The sequence below is a fragment of the Doryrhamphus excisus genome, linkage group LG11 (assembly GCF_037039965.1).
Source record: "Doryrhamphus excisus strain RoL-2023G ecotype Guam linkage group LG11, RoL_Dexc_Guam_v1.1, whole genome shotgun sequence".
In the NCBI taxonomy this organism is placed as follows: Eukaryota; Metazoa; Chordata; class Actinopteri; order Syngnathiformes; family Syngnathidae; genus Doryrhamphus; species Doryrhamphus excisus.
Window position 1 is genome coordinate 13,195,478 of NC_136367.1, and position 26,452 is coordinate 13,221,929.

The 26,452-nt window shown below is 41.7% G+C and overlaps 2 protein-coding genes across 5 annotated transcripts in view; both read right to left on the reverse strand.

Annotated features, from left to right (window-relative positions):
• Positions 1-747: 747 nt before the first annotated feature.
• On the reverse strand, positions 748-19,289 carry apol1 (apolipoprotein L, 1). 3 transcript variants are annotated; one of them, XM_078794777.1, is made up of 39 exons: positions 19,266-19,283; positions 19,011-19,143; positions 18,883-18,942; positions 17,197-17,268; positions 17,052-17,114; positions 16,690-16,758; positions 16,533-16,601; positions 16,399-16,467; positions 16,260-16,316; positions 14,721-14,780; positions 14,591-14,662; positions 14,459-14,530; positions 12,470-12,535; positions 11,822-11,875; positions 11,696-11,743; positions 11,549-11,608; positions 11,428-11,481; positions 11,284-11,352; positions 11,139-11,192; positions 9,502-9,567; positions 9,334-9,408; positions 9,187-9,246; positions 7,773-7,841; positions 7,669-7,704; positions 7,535-7,582; positions 7,399-7,464; positions 7,280-7,327; positions 7,136-7,198; positions 6,940-7,017; positions 5,991-6,050; positions 5,821-5,901; positions 5,537-5,590; positions 5,363-5,461; positions 5,237-5,287; positions 3,925-3,960; positions 2,936-3,013; positions 2,808-2,847; positions 2,482-2,533; positions 748-2,419 (listed from the first exon to the last, which is right to left on the reverse strand). In XM_078794777.1, the coding sequence occupies exons 2-39, from the start codon at positions 19,011-19,013 to the stop codon at positions 1,468-1,470; spliced, it is 3,183 nt and encodes a 1,060-aa protein (XP_078650903.1). In that variant the 5' UTR covers positions 19,014-19,143; positions 19,266-19,283; the 3' UTR covers positions 748-1,467. The 3 variants fall into 3 exon arrangements, with proteins under 3 accessions (XP_078650903.1, XP_078650904.1, XP_078650905.1); XM_078794778.1 differs by having other exon boundaries at positions 5,363-5,458; positions 19,011-19,289; XM_078794779.1 differs by lacking the exon at positions 7,669-7,704 and having other exon boundaries at positions 19,011-19,287.
• A 1,187-nt stretch (positions 19,290-20,476) lies between these two features.
• Positions 20,477-26,452, reverse strand: part of tep1 (telomerase-associated protein 1) — a 44,459-nt gene continuing 38,483 nt past the window's right edge. For both annotated transcript variants that reach the window (XM_078794780.1, XM_058072998.2), the window contains 6 exons: positions 26,090-26,233; positions 24,271-24,370; positions 22,877-22,991; positions 22,718-22,800; positions 20,958-21,062; positions 20,477-20,888 (listed from right to left, as the gene is read on the reverse strand). In XM_078794780.1, the coding sequence (XP_078650906.1) occupies positions 20,769-20,888; positions 20,958-21,062; positions 22,718-22,800; positions 22,877-22,991; positions 24,271-24,370; positions 26,090-26,233 (667 nt within the window). In that variant the 3' untranslated portion in view covers positions 20,477-20,768. The remainder of the gene's footprint in view (positions 20,889-20,957; positions 21,063-22,717; positions 22,801-22,876; positions 22,992-24,270; positions 24,371-26,089; positions 26,234-26,452) is intronic.

Sequence of the window (26,452 nt, forward strand, 5' to 3'; positions counted from 1 at the left end):
TTGCTGTGGAGCCAAAACCTCAGTAGCGTTGTCATGTTTCCTCCATAATGACTGAGAGCATCTTACCTGTTGATGATCTCGCTTGAAACCTATTGTTGTCTTTTCTTTGTGTGTGACTCACCTGGGAGAGATGTGGGGGGGCTTAACCAACCTGTGTTTAAGTCTCGGAGGGTGTGACTCATCAGTTTCCCCACGCAGGTAAACCCAAATGATCAGTCAGTCCACAGTGACGGGAAATTTAAGATGGGGGCTCAAACGAGTAAGAAATGAATTGGTTGTAATTGAGAGCGGCTAATTGCTGGTTAGGGTGGCACGGTGGTCAAGTGGTTAGCGCACAGACCTCACAGCTAGGAGACCAGGGTTCAATTCCACTCTCGGCCATCTCTGTGTGGAGTTTGCATGTTCTCCCCGTGCATGCGTGGGTTTTCTCCGGGTACTCTGTTTTCCTCCCACATTCCAAAAACATGCTAGGTTAATTGGCCACTCCAAAATTGTCCATAGGTATGAATGTGAGTGTGAATGGTTGTTTGTCTATATGTGCCCTGTGATTGGCTGGCCACCAGTCCAGGGTGTACCCTGCCTCTCCGCCCGAAGACAGCTGGGATAGGCTGCAGCACCCCCTGTGACCCTTGTGAGGAAAAAGCGGTAGAAAATGAATGATTGAATAATTGCTGGTAATAAAGAAATAAAACGCAACGTCAGCTTCATTGAAATCTCTTACATTTGCAGCGGCAGCAGTGAGAAATGGCACAAGCAATTCCATAGCCTTTATTGTACACAACATGTTTATTGCACATAAAAATGTATTAGCTCCACCCAGAAGAAGAGACATACAATAAATAGGAAATTCAGTAAATAAACACAGCATGGAGGATTATTATCCAGTGCTAACAATGTCAAGGCATTCTTGCTACATCAACATTAAACTAAAAAGGTGTTTCAAAAATATATATATATATATATTTTTTTTTTACATAGATTTATTAATTTATTTACATGCAGTTATACGGAGTGTTTCCGCTAACGTTTGCTTGCTAGCAGGTGATTGGTAATCAATGCCGAATTCAATGTTTATGGAAACAATATAAAAAGGCACTTAAATGTATCTGAAAGCAGCAATTAATGTTACTCTAATGCACATTGACTCATTTCTGAAAGTGTTAGAATAATAAAGTGTGTAATAAATGATAAAACTGTTACTTTGCTAAAAGGTCTACCACACAAGCAGCAAAATGCTCCCCGCAGGCCTGCAGGAAGGTTGACCTTTTATGACTTTTTGGCAGATTTGGTCGATTCCCGAAGACCAGGCACCCTAAAGCCTGGTTCTTCTTTCTTTTCTGGATGAAATACATTGCAGCAGAAGATATGGAATTAAAAGTGTTTACAAATGAGTCCAGTTCTAGCTGGTATAATCCATATTTTTGTTCTACGTACGTGTAGATACCATGCCATCTTCAAGGTGTTCCATCACACATATTCTCTGTTGTCGAGGTCCTTCTTGATGGCTTTTTTAATGCGGTCGATTTCATCTTCTTCCGAACTGTCGTAGTTGTACTCCTTCTTCTTCTCATCAGATGCGGTGTTGTCCTCCTCGCCGTCCTCCGGCGTGGTGGTGCACTGCAGCTCCTCCCGTATGGCATTGAGCTCCACCAGGCCGTCGTGGAGCTGCGTGGCCACCTCCCTGATCTTTCCGGCAAACTCGGACTTGGCGCCCTTTTTCAGTTCTTTGGAGTCCTTGGCCACAAAGTAGATGTCCATGCCCACAAAGAGCCCCGTGAGGACGCCTGTGGCCATGCTGGCGATTTGGACCGCCCTGGCTGCTGTGCTGCCGGCCACGTTGGCGATCTGCACCACGCGCATGATCTCGTTGGCGTTGATGAGGATGGCTTTGCCCGCCATGGCGCCATCCTCGTAGAAGCTGGTGCTGAGCACAGGGAAGTCACGGTTGTAGGCGTTGTTCTTCATCTTGATGAGGTCGAAGCGGCGCAGGTTCTCAATCCCCTGCTTGATGAACTTGAGGCACTTGTTGAGGTCCACCATCTTCTCCTGATAGTCCTCCACTATCTTCTCCACCTTCTTGCGGTCCATGGAGTTGTTCACCTGGTTGGAGATGCCGGCCCCCGCCGAGGTGAGCCCGCCTGCCGTGGCCACCCCCAGACCCACCGCCGTTACAATCAGAGAGGTTCCAAAGGTGACGGGCGCCAAGGCAAGGCCGGCGATGGTGGCCACGCCCCCGATGGCGCTGGTGGAGCCACCGGTGATTTGGGCGATCTTGGTGTTCTTGTTGAACTTGTCCAGGCTGTCGGCGATGCCGTTCAGGTCGATGACGTGCTGCCACAGGCTCTCTGCCCGCTCCGAGAAGAGCTTGTTGAAGACGCGGATGCCCTTCTGCACCTTCTCCGCCGTCACCGCAAACGCCCTGACGAGATCACGGCGGTAAATACTCACGGTTTTCTTTTTCGTTACCCTGTGACGACTTACTTGGCCTCCTCTTTCTCAGTCATGTCCTCATCCTGAGGCGTGTCCTCCCAAGCTGTGGGAGAACAAACATGAAAGGATGATTGACGCACACTTTGAATGACCTTTGAACCTTGATGAGCAGAGTCATCGCTGCATTTGAATTATCACGAGCGGGTTTATCGAGCTCTGCATGCGCTTTAAAATACATTGTTATAATCATGTCATCGGCTCGGTTGCTGACTTGTGGTCAAAGACAGCTAAATTTTACTTTTCCACTTTCTCATGCACTCTGCATCATTATTGCAGTTGCTTAATGTGTAGAATGAGTTTATACGTTTCTGACTTACACTCCACAGTGTTCCACCATTGCATAAGACCGTCCATATCCTGGAAGACAAAGGATGATTGTGTCAATGAGGCGTCACCTTGGCGATGTGAATATGTTCAGTATGTCCGTGTATGTCCGCAAACCAACCTGTCCGTCCTCAGGCTGTGATGGGTCGATACGAAACTCCTCCAGTCTCTCAAACAGGCACCTGTTTCCGCCTTCGTTCTACAACAAACAAAAAATACAATTATTACAAGTATTAAATCATGCACAAGATTACGTTGCCACACACATTTTCATGTGTTTTCCAATGTTGGTGCAGATCCCAATAAAGGTGCGATAGAGGAATATAGTTTCTCCATTGGTTGTTACAGTCAGATTGCAATGGAGGCAAGTTGGGAGGTGCTGTAGTGGAACCCCCACGAGTGTTAAAGTTAAAGTTAAAACGAGACCCGAGTACACAGAAGACGTCTTAGCAGATATTTCTCATTGATAATTGTTGCTTTGTCCTGCGTGGAGACCAAATGTCTTTTTTGAAGCAATGCTAATAACAGATGCTAAAGAGGAGGAAGTACAGCTAAAAGTGAATCTTTGTGTGTTCTGTCATCTGTTGTCTTTTTGCAGAAGTCGAATGTCCTCAAACAGGGAAGCAGACAAACAAGTTAGGACGCATTGCGTCCTGATCTCTCTGACATGCCTCCAAAGCTGCTGTTTGGCTTTGTGTCGGAATGCAGTGGAAAAGATGAATAAAAACAGATGTTGGGGAAATTTGTTCTCTCCTGGGGATAGAACAGACGCCCCCGGAGACAAATGATTACACACAAGGGAGAGGGTAAGCCAGGTGACCGAAACGGGCCTTTTGTAATTCCAATGACAAATACGACGGTGTGTTATTGTGCTGCGCTGACTGGGTGGAACCAGATAATGATCTTTGTTGAGTGACAGAATAAAAGTTTGTATTCTATGTACGTAGCTCTGTATTATGAGACCATGCGGACTAAAAAAAACAAGACTGAAAAACACCAAAAAGAAAGCAAAGTCCCCCTCTGGATGTGAATACACAGTGTTTGTACACATTCTTGACAATAAACAATAGAACTAGATTCGAACAATTTTACAAATAAATGTACCCTAACCTCTTCATCTTGTGCATTCCTCTGCGCCACTTTGGCCTGCAACAAACAAACATATTACAACACTATGAATGCAAATGTAGAACAAGTTCAGAAACAGACAGCGAAATATAGTGAAACCTTGGTTTTCGTACACCTGGGTCGTCATAGGATTCGGTTTTTAAATGAGCTCTTTGCAAGTTTTGATACGGCCAAACAGTGCACCTAACATACTAATCTGTGCCCAAATAAACATCTAGGCATTGGTGACTGTGTGAAGAGTGGACAGTGGTTCTTCAGAGTTGGGGCAATATAGACAGATACCAGACAGGGAATCCTTTAATCTTCTTTATTGTGTGTAGGCCTGTCACAATAAAAAAAATTGCTGGATAAATTGTCAATAATATTATTGACAATGTTCGTTTGTGGTTGTGTTTTGAATTTTTCTGGAACGGATTCATTTTTTTTCTGAAAAATAGATTTTGGTTTTCATCTGACATTTTGGAACAAACTAATGGTAAAATCCGAGGCTCCACTGTACTACAGCTGGCCACGACATTAGGCTCTTGGACCCCCCAGTAATCTACAAATCAAAATTGTGGTAATTATATAGTAGCAATTATACAATTGTTGCTATATTACTGTTATGTTATGCTAACCAAAATATTAGAAACTGATGTACACCGCGTTAAATCACAAAACTAATGCTCATAATTTACCGTGTATAACTACATTTTTCTTCAACTTTAAACCTTGCGGCATACAGCAGTGCGGCTAATTGATGTTCAAATTTTGTGACATCTCCTATACCTATAAATGTATATAGCAGCATTATTCAACATCACAGTCTGATCCCCCAGTGACATCTTACAAACAACACTAAAATCACCACACAGCATCTTAACACTCAAAAGGTATACCTAAGATACTGTACATACAAGACAAGTATTAATATGAGAACATTAAAAAAATATATATTGTAACTTCTCCCCATAATGTGTTTCATATTGGTATTGGTCTTGTATATTTCTTAGGTATACTTTTGAGTGTTAAGTTGGGATGTGAAGGTTTTAGCATTCTTTGTTAGATGACAAGACTGTCAGACTGTTACATTTAAATAATGACCTGCTGCAATTTCTGATGGGTTCACAAGCTTATCATCATAGCTCACGACTGGTTTCTGTCAGCTGCCTGGTCCTCACAGACCTGTGGGCACCACAATATGTCTTTTTATGACGTGGACATGTGTGGCTTAGAGTCTGGTGTGTCTTATATATGTACAAATGTGGTGGGTGTGGTATTAGGGTATTTGCTTGTGTTTGTGTGTGTGTGTCACCTTGACACGGGGCATGAAGGGATTGTGCCTCTTTGGCTTCTTGACTTTAACCTAAAATTTAAAACAAAACCAAGACAATGAGATGATGATGAAAAGTGTTTTCTCACTAAATGACATATAAAAGACCTCTTCTGGTTTGTTACTGGCATCCTCCTTTTCTTTCTCCTCAGTGGACTCATCTTCTTTCTCTTCGGTGTCTTTCAGTTCTTTGTCTGATTGCTGTTGCTGTGTGACATGACAACAGTAAAGTTAAATAATTAGGATGACAGACTGAAGAAAGCATGTCAAACCTTGACAAACCTTGGCAGCAGCGCGTGTCATAAACGGATTGTGGCGCTTCGTTTTTTTCTGGCCCTGGGAAATAGAAATGCACAATACACATAGAAAGATCAACAACATCTTCATTTTATGGCCATTTAATGCGACACACAATCTCATGAGATCCGATAAAAGTTGTAGTGAAAATACAAACATTCCAAAGGCTTTTGATTGATGTGTTAATGTAACAGTAAATTTCATATTTTATTATTGTGCTTGTAGGCTACAATGTTGTACAACCAAAATATTAGGGACAAGTCACTCACCAGTATCCTCGCCTCTGGGTTGGCCTCATCCCCCTCTTGGCGCTCGGCGTCGTCTTTTAGGGTCTCCTCGTCTGATTGCCTCTGTAAGTTGGTCAATTGAACCTCATTAGACACACTCTGAACCAAACAGCGATCCCTCAAATGTCACATGACAAAGCCTCTGTAGCCACCTGCTTCTGGTTCTCCTGCTTCTTCTGCACACGCGGGTTGGCGGCTCTGCTCCTCAGCTCCTGGAATCCAAGAGATATGGTAATGGTAATGGTTTTACTTCATTTGAACATGCATCAGATTACAGTTGAGTGCATCCCATAATCAGTTCCAAGTTCCACATGTCCAAAAGGAGTAGGAAGAAGCAAAGCTTATTAAATCCTACCCCTCCATCTGGTACTTTTACAATCAGTAACTGTTACATTTGTTCACTTCCTGCTTTCCTAATATCATTTTTTAAAACTTTATTTTCTTTTTTTATTTATTTGTATTTTTTATTTTTACATTTTTTGTCACGTTTCAAAATACAAAGTAATTAAAAACAATACAACAATAAAGATTAAATAATTTTGGACCTGGCTGCTAAGTGGTTAGTGCGCCGACCTCACAACTAGAAGACCCGGGTTCAATTCCACCCTTGGCCATCTTTGTGTGGAGTTTACATGTTCTCCCCGTGCATGCGTGGGTTTTCTCCGGGTACTCCGGTTTCCTCCCACATTCCAAAAACATGCTAGGTTAATTGGCCACTCCAAATTGTCCATAGGTATGAATGTGAGTGTGAATGGTTGTTTGTCTTTATGTGCCCTGTGATTGTTACATCTGTTACATTTGTTCACTTCCTGCTTTCCATAATACAGTTTAAGGTTTTTTGTTTTAAATAATGCACCTTGTACTTCAGTACGAGGTGATATGACTATACAATGACATAATGGGTACCATAGTAAGTGTCAATATAGTGATATATATAGCACATCATGACTGGTTCAAGACTCTTCATCCTTGTATTTAGCAAACATCAACTGCTTGTATTGTTTCTTGAATTCGCTCATCATTGTGCATTGTGAAGCACAGAGAAAAGCACATTTAACACACAACATTATTTTGACACCGATCTCTGGATGCTCCTCCTACCTCCTGCGAGGGCCTCTGGGAGGGAACTTTGGGAGGTTCTTTGTCGGCTTTCTGTCTGGACAGCATGTCCTTATCAGCCTGCAAGGGGTGAGTACACACGTACACATGAGAAAGCTGGCACATATTACAGAGCATAGACAGCATTTTACCAGGCAAAGCCGACATATGACCCCTTTTAATAGCAGGGAAAAAGCACCTGTTTGTTGCTGGATGACCTGTCTGTGGGGGTGTCCTCGTCACTGGAGTCACTCTGCTTGTCCTGATTCAGATCAGATAGGACACAATGAAGACAATATGCCATTAAAGTGCGTGTATCACTACCATCATGACAGTCTCCTACTTTGGATTTAAATGGATTCAGCTTGGTCATCGCTTCAGCAAATTTGCTCTGAAAATGAACCAAAGTTAAGAGAAAGTTCAGTGACTTTGTTAAAAATGTGCGGCACAAACGAGTAGAACCTGTTTGTGGCTGGCCTGGTTCTCTCCATTGTCCGATGTTTCCTCAACATCAGCGTCAGCCTTCTCCTAAACAACACAATGTCCTCAATCCATTGCAATGTGTTCTATCAGTGAATTAAAAAAAGCACAAGTGTACCTGCTTGTCAGAGTAGAGGGCACTCTTCATCATGGCACTGAAGCCATTCTGAAAGCACGACTCATTTTAAGAATCACATTCCCAAAGACACATCACATCAGGTAATAATAGTCACACCGGTAAATGCATATCACCTGTTTGACTTTGGGTTTCTCTTTGGAACCTCCTACCTTCTCATGCAACACAAACATCAATAAACTCTTTGCTCAACCCATATCACACTAGAGTTTTCTCCTACCTCATCTGAAGGCTTTTTGGGAGGAACTTTGGGTGCTTCCTTCCGTTGAGACGTCAAGTCCTTGTTGGCCTGCAGAGTGTGAGTACACACTTGTTGAACACGGTATTAAAAGGACTTCTATCATGTCAAAGTGCCATTTTTAACGATGACCTAACAGTAATACGTGACCTAGAACTAGTTTCAGATCTACTATCATCTTCGTCGCTACTTTGCTCCGCTAGCACGGTAGCTAACATAGCTATGCTAGTCTGGGGTCTTCCCACTCATTAATGTTATGTTGCTGTATGTGACATAAGGCATCTATTACATTGGAAAGTAATAAGTGGCAAAGAAAAAGAATGCACTGATGGTATACATTGGAAAGTGCAAAGTTATAGTTTGCACTAGAACCTTGATTATCGTCATTAATTCCAGAAGGTCCGACAAAAATATTAACACAAAACACATTTTTATAGTTTTTTAGAATTCAGTGTTTCTCACCTCAATAACCAAGGTGTCAGCATTTTGCTAAAGAGGGGGAGAAACCTTACTGAATTATAGAAAAGATGGCGTCCGTGTGGCGTCTCACTGCCAAATCTTGTCTTTTGGAAGAGTCACGTAAACTTCAGTAGAGATAAAAGTAACCTTAAATAATCATTTATCCATTCCTTTTGTAATTTGTATGCATTTACAAAGGTTTATGCATGTAAAAGTATGTTAAAAAGGGCTTTGTGTTAACATGTTTGAATGTAAACAGCTGATAACATCATAGACGTGTGACAGGTGATTTCCGACTGCGGTTGCCATTTTGTTAGTAAGCTAAGGATGCTAACAGGATGTCTTGTGATAAAAATACTATTAGATAATAGATTGGCACAATACATTAAGAACACTGTTAGACTCACACAGTGTATTAACAGGGCTTTGGCATAAATTTGACATTTATCCAAGTTCCAGTGTATATGTAAAAAGTGGATAAAATACGGGGCTGCACGGCGGTCTAGTGGTTAGCGTGCAGACCTCACAGCTAGGAGACCTGAGTTCAATTCCACCCTCGGCCATCTCTGTGTGGAGTTTGCATGTTGTCGTGCATGCGTGGTACTCCGGTTTCCTCCCACATTCCAAAAACATGCTAGGTTAATAGCATGTCCAAATTGTCCATAGGTATGAATGTGAGTGTGAATGGTTGTTTGTCTATATGTGCCCTGTGATTGGCTGGCCACCAGTCCTGCCTCTCTCCCGAAGACAGCTGGGAATGGATAAAATACAGCACTTCTTCGGAGACACACACACACTTCAAGCATCTAGCATCAAGGCTAACACACTTCCAATACACTACAGTGTGACGTCTGACACTTATTCAATTAATAGTTAATAAAAAATACTATAATATGGGACCTTAAACACAACAAGCAAGCAAGACAAGAGTCAGTACCTGAGCGTCCTCAGATGCTTTTGTCTTGATTTTGTCCTCTGTTTGCGTCCCGCTCTTTTCCTGTGAGGACATGTCGATGATATAAAGATACACAAAAGATGTGTGTCGCCACACAAAAGCACCAAGTAAAAGCAAAATGTGTCAAACCTCTTGGGCGGGTCGACGTGCAAGTGGCGGCGTTTCACTTCTCTGTTTCCTCTCTCTGTCAACGTTGGGTTTGAGCTAAAAGGATATAAAACAACCTATGAATGTTTTAAAGGGCCGAAGAAATATGTGCGGGTAGTGACTACTCTTGATTGTTCAAAACTGGCTTACAGCTTTTGGTTTGCCCTCCATTTGTTTCTCAGGTTCTTTGAGTGTCTCTGTGTCCTCCGTGTCTTTCTGTGCAAAGAAGGAAAGTCAATGTCAATGTCAAAGTAAATGTCAGCAAATTTCCACCCCTCTATTAAAACCCCACAGTGCTCCAATACAGAAAATACTGAAAAGTTTGAGGATTGCTTGAATATTGTGGTCACCAGCATGCTGACCTTGTCATCACAGAAATGACATCCCTTAAAACCAGTAGTTCTTTCAATGTTCCTTGGTAGTTCGTATCGGTATTGGCTGTGAAATGCAAATGACCATAAAAGATACATAAACGTTTCAAATGTTTGGTTTTAACCTCACTAATCAAGTTCATGTGCCCATGACCTTGTTGCTTCCTAGTTCATAGTTCAGACTATGAAGTCCAGACCTCGATAGACTTTTGGCTGACCTGTTCCCATGAGACTAAACAGGAAATATAGTCATGTGATCTCATTGGAGATCCCTATATTAACGACAAAATGTGCCCTGTGATTGGCTGGCGACCAGTCCAGGGTCGCCCATAGACAGCTGGGATAGGCCCCAGCACCCCCACGACTCTTGTGAGGAAAAGCGGTAGAAAATAAATGAATGAATGACAAAATGTCCTGACATTGTCCTAAAGGTCAGTCAGGGTTGTCTCCAAGACCATAAAATGTCCCCAAATTGTCCCAAATATCCTAAAATTCCACTTTAGTTCCAATCCATGAGGCCATGATTTCACACTTACCACCTTTATGACAATTTATGTCAATATTAAAGGAGACCTATTATGCTTTTTCCACTTGGATGGAAATACTCTGCCCCTTTGTGATGTCACAGAGGGGTGGACTTCCTTATGTGGGCGGAGCTGTAAGACAGATATGCTCTCCGCCCTCCCCCAAGCCCTGATACTCGATTTACAAAACAAGCCCAGACAGAAGTTACTGTATTTGGTGATTCCATGGCATTTCTCACGGGACTGTTTTTGTGAACATGAATGTGAAATATCCGCCAAACTGTTGCTGGAGCCAGGAGCAGCGTGCTCTCACCGGCAAAGGTGCATTCATTTCGGACACACTGCGCCCATGCGGTGCACTCTATTCCGGTTTCTGAGCTCCACCACACCAAAGCCGAAAAAGTGTGTCCGACAATGAGCACTATCCCTCAGGCCGGCGAGGTAGCGTCACGTCCGGCTTCTCCTGAGCTCCACTGCACCAGTGGTGCTACGTTCCTTCGTGGTAAGTCAGGGGTCTCCAGCCAGTAAACCATGAGCTTTTCAATTATTTATTTATTATCGACATCTGTACCTACCATATTAGAAAGTGGAGTTCGTTGTAGTTAGGAAGTACTTTGCGCATGTGACCAATCACAGCGGAGTGGGTGTGAATGGGTGGAATAAATTAAAAACAGACAGTTTTGGCGGGAAGCACAAATCCAAGAAAATACAGCTGGAATAGGTGCAGATTCTGCAAAATCCAGAAATTTTTCTGTGCATGTTATTGTGTGTAGCTGCTCTATAGGATTCTACAACTCAATATAAATGGTCAAAAAATGAGCATAATAGGTCCACTTTAAGGTTCTATCCTCAGTAAACACCATCACCAAAAGGCATCAAACAGCAAAGTTACCTTATTTGCAGGACGGAAAGGGTTCAGTTTGGAAATGGCTCCCGCCATGGCGTTCTGAGGAAGTTAGGACACACAACTACTTGAGCTCATGTCTTCTACAGCATCGTACTAAAATAGATTTGACCCTTTGGAAAAGTTTCAGCACCTGTTTGTGAGTGGAGGGCTTGTCACTGCTGGCGGGCGTGTCTTCATCGCTGGAGTCACTCTGCTTGTCCTGTTGGACACAAGATGGAGACACAATGAAGACAATGTCTGGTTCAAACAATATTTTTGCGGGGTGACCGTGTACTTTGTTTGCAGATTTAAATGGATTCAGTTTGGTCATTGCTTCAGCGAGTTTGCTCTGAGAATAAGAAGAAAACAGTCAATGTGAATTTTTGAAAAGCAGAAAAAGTAGAAACGAGTAGAACCTGTTTGTTCTCTCCATTGTCCAGCGTCTCCTCCACATCAGCGCCTGTTTTGTCCTTCTCCTAAACGACACCCAATGGTCATCACTCTTCTCGAAGTAAACTCATTGAGAATAATACAAAAGAATCATAAATGGGGGACGTGCGTACCTGCTTGTCAGGATAGAAGGCGTTCTTCATCATGGCACTGAAGCCATTCTGAAAGCACACGACTCATTTCAATATTCACATCCGTCATTGGGTCGTTCCAGAACCTTCTACATGCCATTAAGTCACCTGTTTGGATTTGTCTTTCTCCGTGAGGTTCTCTTTGGAGCCTTTGGACTTGTCCTTTTCACAATCATGTTGACAAACAACAAACTCATGATGTAAGCTTTGTCATCATTAAAAAATGCATTATGTGTAATGGAAATTATGATGTATGCGGGGTTTATGCAAGATGTAGAAATAATGTACGGGTATGTATGTGTGACATAAGCATGCATAAAACAGCAAAAAATACTAATAAAAATTGTGATCTCAAGTCACACTAAAGGGCTGCACGGCGGACGAGTGCACAGCGAGGAGACCCGGGTTCAATTCCACCCTCGGCCATCTCTGTGTGGAGTTTGCATGTTCTCCCCGTGCATGCGTGGGTTTTCTCCGGGTACTCCGGTTTCCTCCCACATTCCAAAAACATGCTAGGTTAATTGGCCACTCCAAATTGTCCATAGGTATGAATGTGAGTGTGAATGGTTGTTTGTCTATATGTGCCCTGTGATTGGCTGGCCACCAGTCCAGGGTGTACCCCTCGCCCGAAGACACCTCGCGACCCTCATGAGGATAAGTGGTAGAAAATGAATGAATGAAGTCACACTAAAATGCAACGGACACTTCCTCCCACACATTTTGAGTGGAATTAAGCGTACATATGGGCACACTCACCTTTGATGGCTTCTCAATAAGACTGTCGCTGCTGGCAGAGAGCTCGGTGTCCACTGTCAAATTGTCCTACAACACAAGCAAGTGCTGCGTTAAAGTTCACATGGTTCTTTTAAAAGGCTTCTAAAAAGGACCTAAATCACAGCCGTGTTTCCCATATATGCATTTATTTATTAAACACAAATAGTGCTACTTCATAAACATCACTCTTAAACACTTTATAACAAACCTGGTGACTCATACATAAAAGGCCAAAAATTGCATACAGCATTTTCACTGAAAGAACCCAAGTTGGTTTCAGCTTGAGGTAACAAACAGATGACTAGACATTCATTCTCCAACAGTTCTTGGCAGACAGCAGGATTCATGGTTTAAGTTATCAAAATAAGTCTTCCAGGTCCTGAAGCAGCAAGACATCCCCAGACCTTCACACTACCACCACCATATTTGTACTGCTCTAGGTATGATGTTCTTTTTCTGAAATGCGGCATTACATTTACGCCAGATGTAATGAGACACACCCTCCAGTTCAACTATTCGTTTCCCAAAGTTCTTAGGCGTCATTAAGATGTTTTATGGCAGGGGTGGGCAAACTACGGCCCAGGGGCCACATTCAGCCCGCCAAGTGTTTGAATAAGTATTTAATTTGACAAATATTTAATTAGGGCGGCACGGCGTTCCAGTGGTTAGCACGCAGACCTCACAGCTAGGAGACCAGGGTTCAATTCCACCCTCGGCCATCTCTGTGTGGAGTTTGCATGTTCTCCCCATGCCTGCGTGGGTTTTTTCTCCGGTTTCCTCCCACATTCCAAAAACATGCTAGGTTAATTGGCCACTCCAAATTGTCCATAGGTATGAATGTGAGTGTGAATGGTTGTTTGTCTATATGTGCCCTGTGATTGGCTGGCCACCAGTCCAGGGTGTACCCCGCCTCTTGCCCGAAGACAGCTGGGATAGGCTCCAGCACCTCCCGCGACCCTCGTGAGGATAAGCGGTAGAAAATGAATGAATGAAATATTTAATTATAGACAAACAACCATTCACACTCACATTCATACCTATGGACAATTTGGAATCGCCAATTAACCTAGCATGTTTTTGGAATGTGGGAGGAAACCGGAGTACCCGGAGAAAACCCACGCATGCATGGGGAGAACATGCAAACTCCACACAGAGATGGCCGAGGGTGGGATTGAACTCGGGTCTCCTAGCTGTGAGGTCTTGCGCTAACCACTCGACCGCCGTGCAGCCCTACGGTCAAGTCTGAAAATGTAATTCAATTACATTATTCAGCCCTCTGTTGCCACAAATAGATTGTAGCCCTGTGGGAAACACAAGTCTGTGTTACATTGAAGATCAAAAGACCTGGAAATTTGAGTTTATTGTCTGTTGTCAAATTGTCAAAGTGTTGTTTTATAAATCACTAAATGTCATTAAAGAAAGTATGAAGTATGTGTTACGCTCAAGACTGGAATTGTCCTGAATCTGTTAAAAAAAGGTCCTAGAATAGTCTTGAAACTCAGCTAGTTCAAGAACAGCCCAAAATTGTGGTAAAACTGTCGGAGGGTCCTAAATGACACTCAGTGTGTCTTCTTCGCCTGCCGACTTCCGCCGACTTTGCCCCTTGCGGACCGCCAAGGACTGAACAAAAGGAGTTCATGAGTAAAGCAGTTCATAGCGAATGTACGTAAATTAAAACTTATCGACAAACGTCGGACGCATATCGAAATATTGTCACACTCCTAGTTTGCGTTGCATTTAAGACCAAGAAAGTCATGAAATTCTCTTAAAAACTCAAACAATGTCACTATACTGTTCTAAAATATAGTCATTGCTACACTCAAAGAGTCCTAGGAGTGCTAATCTAATTAGGCGAGTCTAATTAAAGTAGGACTTTCTCCTAAACAGAGTCAGTGCTGACTACAAGGAGTCCTAGAATTGTCATATTTTTATTATTAAAATATCGTAAAAGCCGTCTCTACTGCTACTCACCTGAGATTTAGTCCTTTCCTTTAAAGGCTTTGGTGACTTTTTAAACATTCCACTGAACATGCCAGTTGCCTCCTGGGAAAGAGCGTGCATTAGTCGCTAATGTTCCCATGTGACGTCCAATGGAATCTCTACCTTTGTCGCGTTGTTGTTCACGGAGAGGCCGTTGTTGCCTCCTGACAGATCGCTGCTCTCTGACAAATCATCCTAAAAAGGACAAAATTATTATTGCTCATGTTGTTGAGAAAGATGTCACATGTCTCACCTGGGATTGGGCTCTTTTTGGAGATTTCTTAAAAATCCCACTGAACATGTTGCTGCTCTCCTGGGAAGGAAAAATATAAAATATTTAAATTATTGAGCTGCTTCCTATACATTCATTTAGTATCTGTGGTGGCCCGCCACAAATACATTTCTTCACTCTTGCTCATAAACACATAATAGGACTGTGTGTAACGGCACATTTTAACACACCTCATACTGACCTGGTCTGCCAGAGAATAGAGAAAAATATTATCCATATATAAATGTTTAAACGTAGTACTGGCTATATTAGGAATCACCAAGGTTTTTCAAATACAAAATGAAAGTGGCCAAGAGACAACTCAAAAAACAACTCAAAACCCACCTGTTTAAATCTGTTTTTAATGTCTAACTTTTTATATTTGACTGCTGTGCCCCGCCCCACTTTTACTCATGTTTTAACTGTGTATAAAGGAATGAATGTTGTATTTTAACGTATAAAATTAAACAACTTTTTTCCACACAATTTCTCAAAAATTACAACTTTATTAATTGTTCTGTTTTTCATACTATTATGACTTTGGAAAAAATACTACTAAAATTACATAATTACAATTTCTCTTAATATTTTGTCTTTATTCTGCTAAAATTATAGCCGTTTCTGCCCTTTTAACTTTTTGGGTTTTTTAAAACTTTTTTTCTGTTAATATTTTGACTTTATTCTTGTAAAGTTATAGCAATTTCTTCCAACTTTGTTTAGTTTGTTTCTTATATTAAATGTTTTTTTTAATAATGTGTTTTTTCTTTAATATTTCAAATTTATTCCACTAAAATGACATTTTTCCTCATAATATTACATTATTATTGTAAAATTACAGATTAGATTACACATTAAACATTACAATTTTTAAAAAAATATTTAAAGCAACAATCGTACAAATAAAATCTATAAAATACAAGAAATCATCATAAATTATTCCCTAAAATCATTAGAGAAAAATAAATTAAATCAGATTAAATAAGTACACAAAAGCAATAATTATGATTGGCTTTCATTCAAATTATTTCTCCTTTTGGCCTCAAAGACCTTTGAGTTTTTAAACAATATAATAAATATAACAACAAAACATTTTCTGTAAAGTGTCTTTGAGTGTTTTGAAAAGCGCCATACATATAAAATGTATTATCATTTATTATTAAGAGCTACTCATTTATTTTGGTAGCTTATTCCAAGCCAAACAAAGTCAATATGCTTGTTTTTGTGTGCGTGTTCAGTTAAAGAACACAGTTTGCTTTTAGTTTTTATCAACTGTTTGCATCCATAACAATGACATGCTAATGCATCACGGCTAATTATGCATAACAGACGATGATGTCATTACGTCACCCCCAACCTACCACCTGTAATAGATTGTGGGAAGCTATGTGTTGACAAATGAGATTTGGCATTTCTGGGGTTTACAATGAATTTTTATAGAGTGTTATTTCATGAACGATCAATAATTCATAAATTAATTGATTCAGAGGTGTGCTAAGGTGTTATTGTTCCATTCATGCCCACCTTGGTGCTCTCTGTCCCATTGTTGTTACTAGCGGAAAAATCAATGTCCAGAAGATCCTAAAAGGACACAAGATGATATTTTCCCTTTAGTATGTGACACATAATGTATATTAAATGTGATTTCTAGATAGTGCATCACCTGCGAGGGCCTGCGGGTGTGTCCCGGTTTGTGAGGTCGTTTTCGCGTGCCGAACACGCCTGGTTTGTCCTGCGTGAACACTGGATATTAGCGTCACAGGCTAACATGAGCGAGCTAACTGTATGAGCCCTCACCTTGGAGGATTTGCCGTCCAAGCTGTCGTTGCTGGCTGAAAGTTCGGGATTTTGCTGCGAGAGCATCACCTAAGAAAACAACCAGATTGTTAAAATATGAACAAATATGAAGAATGATGATGAATATGCATAAAATGTTTTTAAGAACACAACAAACCTGGTGTGGCTGTGCCTCCTTGGACGATTTATTCTTCTTGAACATTCCTTTAAACATGCCACCTTTTTCCTACAATATTAATTAATATCATTTATTTGGCGTCTTTTAATCTTGTTGATATTTATTTATTTGACATTTTGAACGTAAAAATGATTTATATCTCTGATCTTTTCAGATCGTTTCACACCATTCAAGCATCGCTTCTATGTACACTGTATGATAAGATATTATATCAAAAGTTCTGTTTTGACAGCAATAATAAAGCTCAAATTTGAAGTATTAATGTAACAATATGTTTATTATTGAGGCTAAAAGTTGAGACGGTTAAAAAAATGTCATTTACAAAGTGAATGAAAACTGACCTTTGCATTGTCGTTGAGACTGTCGCTGCTTTTTGACAGATCACTGCTGACTGACAGGTTGTCCTGTTGTTTGCAAAAACAAATTATCATGAGGAAAACTGACCACCGATCAATTCTTTTGATTATTAATTCATTAGCACGCTACCTGCGCTTGGGCTGATGGCTCTGTGGACTTGGAGGATTTCTTGAACATGCCCCCGAACAACGCCGCCTTTGACTGAATGAAGGCAAAACATTTTTTTTTAAACTTTATTTGGCATATTATTTTTACTACTTCTCAGTATTTATTACAATGTCAAATGTACTTCACATGTGTAATTTCTTTTTGTTTATTTTTTCAGACTATTTTTGAGAAGTCCTGATCATGGTATTGCAACATGTTACTTTGCTATTTGTTCCACAAGGAGCAACTTACCTGTCATTTCCTTGTCCAAAGAGACTGCCTATAAAATGTGTTTTTTTTCATCAGGAAGGTAGGTATTTGTACTGTACTGCGTACTGCATGTGTTTGACCCAAAACAAATGAATCATCTGCCATGATGGTATGATTAGCAAAGTTGGGGGGGGGGGGGGGGGGGGGGGGGGTTGACAGCACATTCTGAGCCTGTGGAATTCAGGAAAAGCCCAGTGAGGCACATGTGCTGGTCAGCACATTCTATTGATGGGCAAGAGGGTTTGGTGATACTGTCAAATTGTGGTATCAATCCAAGTAAATTCAGAGTCAGTATTGTTGAATAGAAATAGAAACACAAAACATACTAATTTTCCAAATACTTTTTCCATATTTTATTAACATTTGTTTCTCATAATGTTACATTCTGTAAAATTGCGACCTTTTCCTTTTTAACGTATGACTTTTTTGCTTTGACTTAAAAATTACCATTGTTGTTTCAAAAATTAAATTACTTTTTTCCACACCCAATTTCTCAAAAATTACAACTTTATTAATTGTTCTGTTTTTCATACTATTACGACTTTGGAAAAAATACTTTAATATAGGCTACTAAAATTACATAATTACAATTTTTCTTAATATTTTGTCTTTATTCTCCTAAAATTACAGCTGTTTCTTCCATTCTCATTTGTTGTTTTTTTTAAACTTTTTTTCTGTTAATATTTTGACTTTATTCTTGTAAAATTATAGCGATTTCTTCCAACTTTGTTTAGTTTTCGTCTTATATTACACATTTTTAAAAAATAATGTTTTTTCTTTAATATTTCAAATTTATTCCACTAAAATGACATTTTTCCTCTTCATAATATTACATTACTATTGTAAAATTACAGATTAGATTACACATTAAACATTACATTTAAAAAAAATATTTAACACAACAATTGTACAAATAAAATCTAAAAAATACAATAAATCATAAAATTATTCCCTAAAATCATTACAGAAAAATAAATTAAATCAGATTAAATAAGTACACAAAAGCAATAATTATGATTGGTTTTCGTTCAACTTATTTCTCCTTTTGGCCTCAAAGACCTTTGATTTTTTAAACAATATAATAAATATAACAACAAAACACAGAACAAGAAAATAAATAAAGAGAATTAAAAAATATCGATCTCACCACACTGTATCGACCCAATACTGATACTACCATTAGTATTAATATTATCGCTAATTCGATGGATCCGCCCAACCCTAAAGGACACGCTGCATGTCAACAATCTCACAAAGTACTGTTGGTACTGTTGGTACACCGCTTTAAGGTGGGAAGTCGCATTTCAAATATATTTATAAAGTATTTAGGTCAGGCTCTGCTAACACGATAACTGTGATTGATTTAAAATGGCATACAATGGCTTCATTAGCACTCACAGAAACGTCTCCTCCATCGCACTCCAAGTCCAGGTCCAGGTCCAAGGCTCCGTACCGATCCTGTTGTCCAACACATCGCGTTGTGTGAACTCAAGAACATTTAAAGAACATTGTAAAGCTCATCTCACCATCTTGTGTCGTTTTAAAACCAACTGGAGAAGATTCTAGACGACAAGTTTCCTTGCTTCCTTGCGTCCTTTTCCAGGTTCTATGAGTGTTTTTTTTTTGGAGTTTATGAGCTGAAAAGTTCCGCCCAGTTTACTTGAAGGAAGAAAAAAATAAATAAAAAGAACCTTCGCCTAGTTCCTTGTGAGGAGCTTTAATGAACAGTCTTTAAAAAAACATGCAGACAAAACCTGTGAATCCAGTTCGACCGACCTCACCTGCGCGTGCTGCTGCTGAGGAAAAGGAGGAGGCGTGGCCTGTCTCAACCTCACCCTCGAGCAGCAGTCATTATGCTGCGTTCAATGATACTCGGAGATTTGTGAACTTTGTACCAAATTATCAATTTGACGGACATATTTTGATTTTGTATCTTAAATTTGGCGTGCATAATATGAACTAAAACATGTGATTGAACATTTTCCTTTACTCTTTAAACATCTTATTTTTGTTTGGAATTACACATCAAATTAAACACCACTGAAAATAAAACTTTATCATTGTAGCGCGATGCTGGTCTGCTTTGTGTTGTGTGTATTTTGTTGTATGAATTACATTAAAAATAAATGACTACATCAAATATGTAACTGTTGATTTTCTTATATGATCACAAAAACTAATGCAAATATTTAATGTAACTAATATAGTAAATGAGGCTGCACGGCGGTCGAGTGGTTAGCAGACCTCACAGCTAGGAGATCCGAGTTCACTGCCACCCTCGGCCATCTCTGTGTGGAGTTTGCATGTTCTCCGGGTACTCCGGTTTCCTCCCACATTCCTAAAACATGCTAGGTTAATTGGCCACTCCAAATTGTCCATAGGTATGAATGTGAGTGTGAATGGTTGTTTGTCTATATGTGCCCTGTGATTGGCTGGCCACCAGTCCAGGGTGTACCCCGCCTCTTGCCCGAAGACAGCTGGGATAGGCTCCAGGACCCCCGCGACCCTCGTGAGGATAAGCGGTAGAAAATGAATGAATGAATTTAGTAAATGTCTAGGCCCTTAGGCCCTAGACTCTAGGGGTATTCCGATTAGGATTTTATGCTGCCGATATCGATCATCCATGAGTGAAATCGACCGATACCAATACCGATCACATATATGCAGTGTAAATGTTTAAATGTACTACTGGCTATATTATTGCTCACCCATGTTTTTTTCTTGTTATAGCTACTTTTACAAAATAAAATGGCCAAGAGCTACTCATTTTGGTAACAAAATGCTGGTATCCACAACTCACCTTTTGTATTTCACAATGCATTTATTTCTACTCTTCCACATTATTAACTGAAAACGTGAATGAAAAGCAGGTTTATCCACCTCTGCTGGGGGCCTATCAAGGCGGGGGCCTCAAACTAGTGTCCTGCGGGCCACATTTGGCCCGCGGGCCGCGTGTTTGAGACCCCTGTCTTAAGACAAACTGACAACTAAATGCTGGTTCAAACGTAAATTTATTATTGACAAAAAGCTCAGCTGCAAATAAAAGATTGTATTTTTATACACCCCACACATTGTGATTTTACACAATAAAAGAAAAAATTTACATTGAAAAAAGTGCAAGCTGGTAAAGCATTCATATATAGTACTTGCTTTAACAACTAAAAAGCAGCATGTACTGTAGCTCCCATTACAACTAATATTACACATAGATTTAGATTGCACATGAATAGTCTTTGGTTGTTAGCAGTAAGCTTTGATTAGTGTAATAAACATTTTTTTTAGTATTATTCCCTCCAGGACAGGAAGTAAAGCTTCCCAAGTCCGTCGCCACAAACCAGCTCCGAGGGCTTTTCTGGGTTCACCTCCAGCATGAGCACCGGACCACTGCACACAAACATTCCCACCTGGACGACAGGAAGGAAAGATGAATGTGTGACGAGAGGGAAGAAGTGATAGCGTTGATTCAGACTTACTTGTTTCTTGGTGCTCCTGTCCCACAGCTTTACTGTCCTGTCGATGGAGGCAGAGATGATGATGCTGCTGGTAAGTCTCAGCACACTGATCCTGTCAGAGTGAACCTGAGCAGAAAAAAACATGACAGAGAAGAGCATTTAAAGGGGGTCTATTATGCTTTTTCCACTTTTCTGATCTTCAATTGTTAAACAATGTCAATGTTTCAGACAATGAGGTTTTTGCATTTGGAAGTTTTTCTGTGTGGGTTATTGTGTGTAGCTACTCTACAGAGACCACAACTCAATAATAATAGGTCCCCTTTAAGGCCTTGTCTACATGTAACAGGGTATGTTTAAAACCGCATATTTCTCCCTTTCTGTTTATTAAATAATATGGCGTCCACACAACCTTGTGTTAAAAAAAAAATGCATCCACACGTAACCGCATAAACGCTAATAACAATGACAATAGTCCTCAAACATGAGGAAATTGTTGAGCCATTCCTCTGGAAGGATGACTTCCATCTCGAGCTTCTCCCATTGGCTGGCGGTGCATCCCAGTCTGACCCAAAACCGGCTTCGTAGCCTGTTACAAGGAAGATGCCTTGCTACCTTTCCACCTGGTCTCCTGGACACAAAGTATGTCGACCTTCTAACTCTCGACCTTTTCCTGTCATAGTTCCAACATTCCAAGTCCCTACTCCCAGTTCTAACCCAATTTCCACCGGCATCCTGTAGGTGAACAGCACCGATGCCGGTCGGTTGTGAACCCGGGCCTTGACTAATCCTGTATGGAAGCTGTGTTGTTGATTTGCATATTTGGTTTGCCACAATTTTTTTCAGTGAAGAACTAAATTTGAAACACTTCTATGCTAGGACTACGTTATGCTAGCCATAGCATTTCAGTATGTGGAATCAAACTATGGAATGGATTGAGTAAGGACCTCAAACAATGCACAACGATGAGCCAATTCAAGAAACAATACAAGCAGTTGATGTTTGCTAAATACAAGGATGAAGAGTCTTGAACCAGTCATGATGTGCTATATATATCACTATATTGACACTTACTATGGTATACATTATGTCATTGGATGCTCATAAAAAAAACAAAAACAAAACCTTATTATGGAAAGCAGGAAGTGAACAAATGTAACAGTTAGTGATTGTAAAAGTACCAGATGGAGGGGTAGGATTTAATAAGCTTTGCTTCTTCATACTCTTTTTGGACATGTGGAACTGTGAACTGATTATGGGATGCACTCAATTGTAATCTGACAACCATTCACACTCACATTCATACCTATGGACAATTTGGAGTGGCCAATTAACCTAGCATGTTTTTGGAATGTGGGAGGAAACCGGAGTACCCGGAGAAAACCCACGCATGCACGGGGAGAACATGCAAACTCCACACAGAGATGGCCGAGGGTGGACTTGAACCCTGGTCTCCTAGCTGTGAGTACACATATTTATAGTATTATAATTTAACAATTTTTTTCTTGGCCATGAATGTTGCTTTGATTTCGCAGCAAGAGCAAAACACAGCAACAATTTGATGATTTGGCACCATCTAGCGGTGAGGCTGCAGACTGCAACACTTCTCCACGAAAAACACACACAAAAGAGGGCAGATTTCTATTAGCGCTCATCCAGGACAATTTAAATCAAAGGAAAAAAATTGTACTTTCTAATATCTATCTAGTAGTAAGCATCTATCTATGTAATGGTAAGTGTGGGAAATGATTGTGTGCATGTAAACACCCTGGATGATTACTTACAGGCTTCCTGCTGCTCCACGAGGACACCTCCGGGGGCTGGTTGAACCACATGTTCCCCTTGACGTCTCCGCACACCACAAATTCTACAAATCAGGCATTGAGAGTCATAACGCAAAAGAAGCAGCAGCCATTTTCTTATGTGTGTTTGTTTCTTAGCACCTTTGTCCATAGTGACGGCTGTTATCAAGTCTCCTTTCGCCTTGTCATCCTCCTCGTTTTTGAGGGTTAAGGTGCTGAATGATGAACAAAAGCTATTCTCGGGGCCCATGGCGAACTGAAAGCAAGAAAAGGACACTTAACTGTCGACTATGAATACAAACATAGGCAACAAAGTTTATATTGAAGTAGCATTAAGGGGACAGGAAGGTGTGTTTCAACTACTATGGCGTCACACTTGAGGTCAATTGAGGGTTTGTGGAGAGGAGGATCCACTAAATAGATGAATCTCAATTTCAGGAGGAGCAGTGTGGTTTTCGTCCAGGTTGTGGAAGTGTGGACTAAACCTAAACTCTCAGCAGCGCCCTTGAAAGTGCGTGGGATTTTTCCCAAATAGTCCACACGTGTTTTGTGGACTTGGAGAAGGCATTCAACCGTATTCCTGGAGGAATCCTGTGGGGACTGCTGGGAATCTAGGGTACCAGACCACCAAGTTCAAGCGGTTCGCTACCTGTATGACCGGTGTCAGAGCTTGGTCCGCATTGCTAGCAATAAATAGAACTCGTTTCCAGTGAGGGTTGGACTATGCCAGGACTGCAAATGCGGTCCTGTTGGCTTCATAACCGCCATGATCTTCAGCTCTCACTGGACCCGTTTGCTGCCGAAGCGGCCTGGATGAAAATCAGAACCTCCAATTCTGAGTCCATGGTTCTTACCCGGAAAAAAATGTGAGTGCCATCTCAACACCGGGGATGAGATCCTACCCCCAAGTGGAGTAGTTTAAGTAACTCGGAGTCCTGTTCACGAGTGAGGGAAGGATGGAACACAAGATTGACAGGCAGATTTGCATCGGTCTGTTGTGGTGAAGAAGCAGCTGAGCCGTAAGGCAAAAGCGCTCAATTTCTCTGAAATGAGCCGTCTCTGTAAGGTGGCTGAGCTGTCCCTTACAGATCAGGTGAGAAGCAGTCAGAAGAACCCAGAACTGCTGCTCCATCGCATTGAGAGAAGCCATATGAGATGCCTCGGGCATCTGGTTAGGAGGCCTCCAGGACAACTCCTTGGGGGATGTGTTCAGGAAATCCGGCCAGTAGGGAAGCCCCAAGACTGCCTTGGGATCCAGCGGGAAGAACTGGACAAAGTGGCCCAAGAGAGGTAAAGGCTGGGCTTCCCTGCGTAGGCTGCTGCCACCGCGACCTGATATCGGCTAAGCGGTAGAAGATGGATGGATTGATGGAGATCAATCCTGTCCTGTCAATGTCTGTGACCAGTGCAGCAATGCGTGAGGGCATGGCATTAAAAAAAAATTGTATAACTAGCAAGTGTTTCAACCAAGAAAATAAATGTCACGTCTCCTGAGTAAGGCGTAAGGGTGACGCTGTTACACAACGTCCACTCACGATGAAGCCGATGTTGATCTCTCCATTCTCCTCGCCCACCAGCCACATGCTTTTCTCATCATTTCGGATCATCCCCAGAACTTTCACACTTTGGTTCCAGCTGCATGAACAAGAACACAATATATTTATGGATACACACACTAGGGATCGACCGATATGGTGTTTTTTGGGGCCGATGCCGATTTTTTCCTAATCACCCTTAGCCAATGGCTGATTTTTGCTTGGGCCGATATTTGTGGCCGATACTGCTTTTGATCCCTCAATTTACATGAAAAAATGACCATGATAATAAATATTACAGGTCTCATGTTTAAAAAAAAGGCGGCACGGCGGTCTAGTGGTTAGTGCGCAGACCTCACAGCTAGGAGACCAGGGTTCAGTTCCACCCTCTGTGTGGAGTTTGCATGTTCTCCCCGTGCATGCGTGGGTTTTCTCCGGGTACTCCGGTTTCCTCCCACATTCCAAAAACATGCTAGGTTAATTGGCCACTCCAAATTGTCCATAGGTATGAATGTGAGTGTGAATGGTTGTTTGTCTATATGTGCCCTGTGATTGGCTGGCCACCAGTCCAGCGTGTACCCCGCCTCACGCCCGAAGACAGCTGGGATAGGCTCCAGCCCCCCCGCGACCCTCGTGAGGAAAAGCGGTGGAAAATGAATGAATGAATGAATGTTTAAAGAAATATTTATTGAAATGTAAACACTGAACACAGTAGGATTTAGCTTTCTTAAACAAACGGCATTATCAACTTTAAAAGTAATAAACATTCAACCATCCATCCATCCATTTTCCTCCGCTTATCCGGGTCGCGGGGGGTCTTAGTAGGGAATCCCCGGTCACCTCCTCCAGCTCCACCGGTAGGACACCAAGGCGTACCCAGGCCAGCTGTGAGACCTAGTCCCTCCAGCGTGTCCTAGGTCTGCCCCAGGGGCCTTTTCCCGGCTGGGCATGCCCGGAACACCTCACCAGGGAGGCGTCCGGGAGGCATCCGGACTAGATGCCCGAGCCACCTCAACTGACTCCTCCCGATGTGAAGGAGAAGCGGCTCTACTCTGAGCCCCTCCTGGACGACTGAGCTCCTCACCCTATCTCTTAGGGTGAGAGTCCAGCTACCCTACGGAGGAAACTCATTTCAGCCGCCTGCATCCGCCATCCCATATGCAAAACTTTTCTGTCACCCCCCGCCCCCCCGCTTCCACACACACAAACACATCACACTGACACAATTTAGTACGATATATAAAACATTTCTCTCATCATTAAAGTTGGTGTTGTGCACGATAAAGACCTCTCATAAGCAGACATGGTTGCTCCAATTCCTTCTGTGTGTGTGTGTGCGTGCTCGGAGAGAGTGCACACACATAACACGACACGCATTTAAAGTTGCATAGTTGTTCATTCTTGTTCTGCTCAACTAGTAAGAGTGCTTTTATTCGTCTGTTGCGTTGGTATGTGATGTTTTTGGGCTTTCTTGTTGTCCCACCAGGACTTAAACTGTTATGCCTAGCCATCACCCAGTCAAATGTGATGGGCTTAGTAAAGTGTTAAAAGCAAGCTAACTCTATTACTTGTGAATACGCGCCCCTTAATGTGATTCAACAGTGGGGGCCGGGTACCGCGACTGGCTGACTGTAAATCATGCAGTGGAAAAATACATCGGCGAACCCACGCGCATATCGGCCGATACCGATACAAGGGAAAAAAACGCAAATATTGGCCCGATATATCGGCCGGCCGATGTATCGGTCGATCTTTAACACACACACACATGGTTGAAATCAAACAAACCACAAACACCCTAAAAGAGGAAACTGCGTACCTGTGGATTGACTTTTGCCACCTGTCGTTTTCGTCACACGTGACATCGAAAAGCAAGCCGGTGTTGGATACGGCAATGAGAACGGAGCAGTAGGTCAGGTGAGCTACTTGCTCATTCACCTTGTACGATGTCACCTTGACCAGGCTGTAACACAACAACAATGTCAGACTTCATTCATTCATTCATTCATTCATTTTCTACCGCTTTTCCTCACGAGGGTCGCGGGGGGTGCTGGAGCCTATCCCAGCTGTCTTTGGGCGAGAGGCGGGGTACACCCTGGACGGGTGGCCAGCCAATCACAGGGCACATATAGACAAACAACCATTCACACTCACATTCATACCTATGGACAATTTGGAGTGG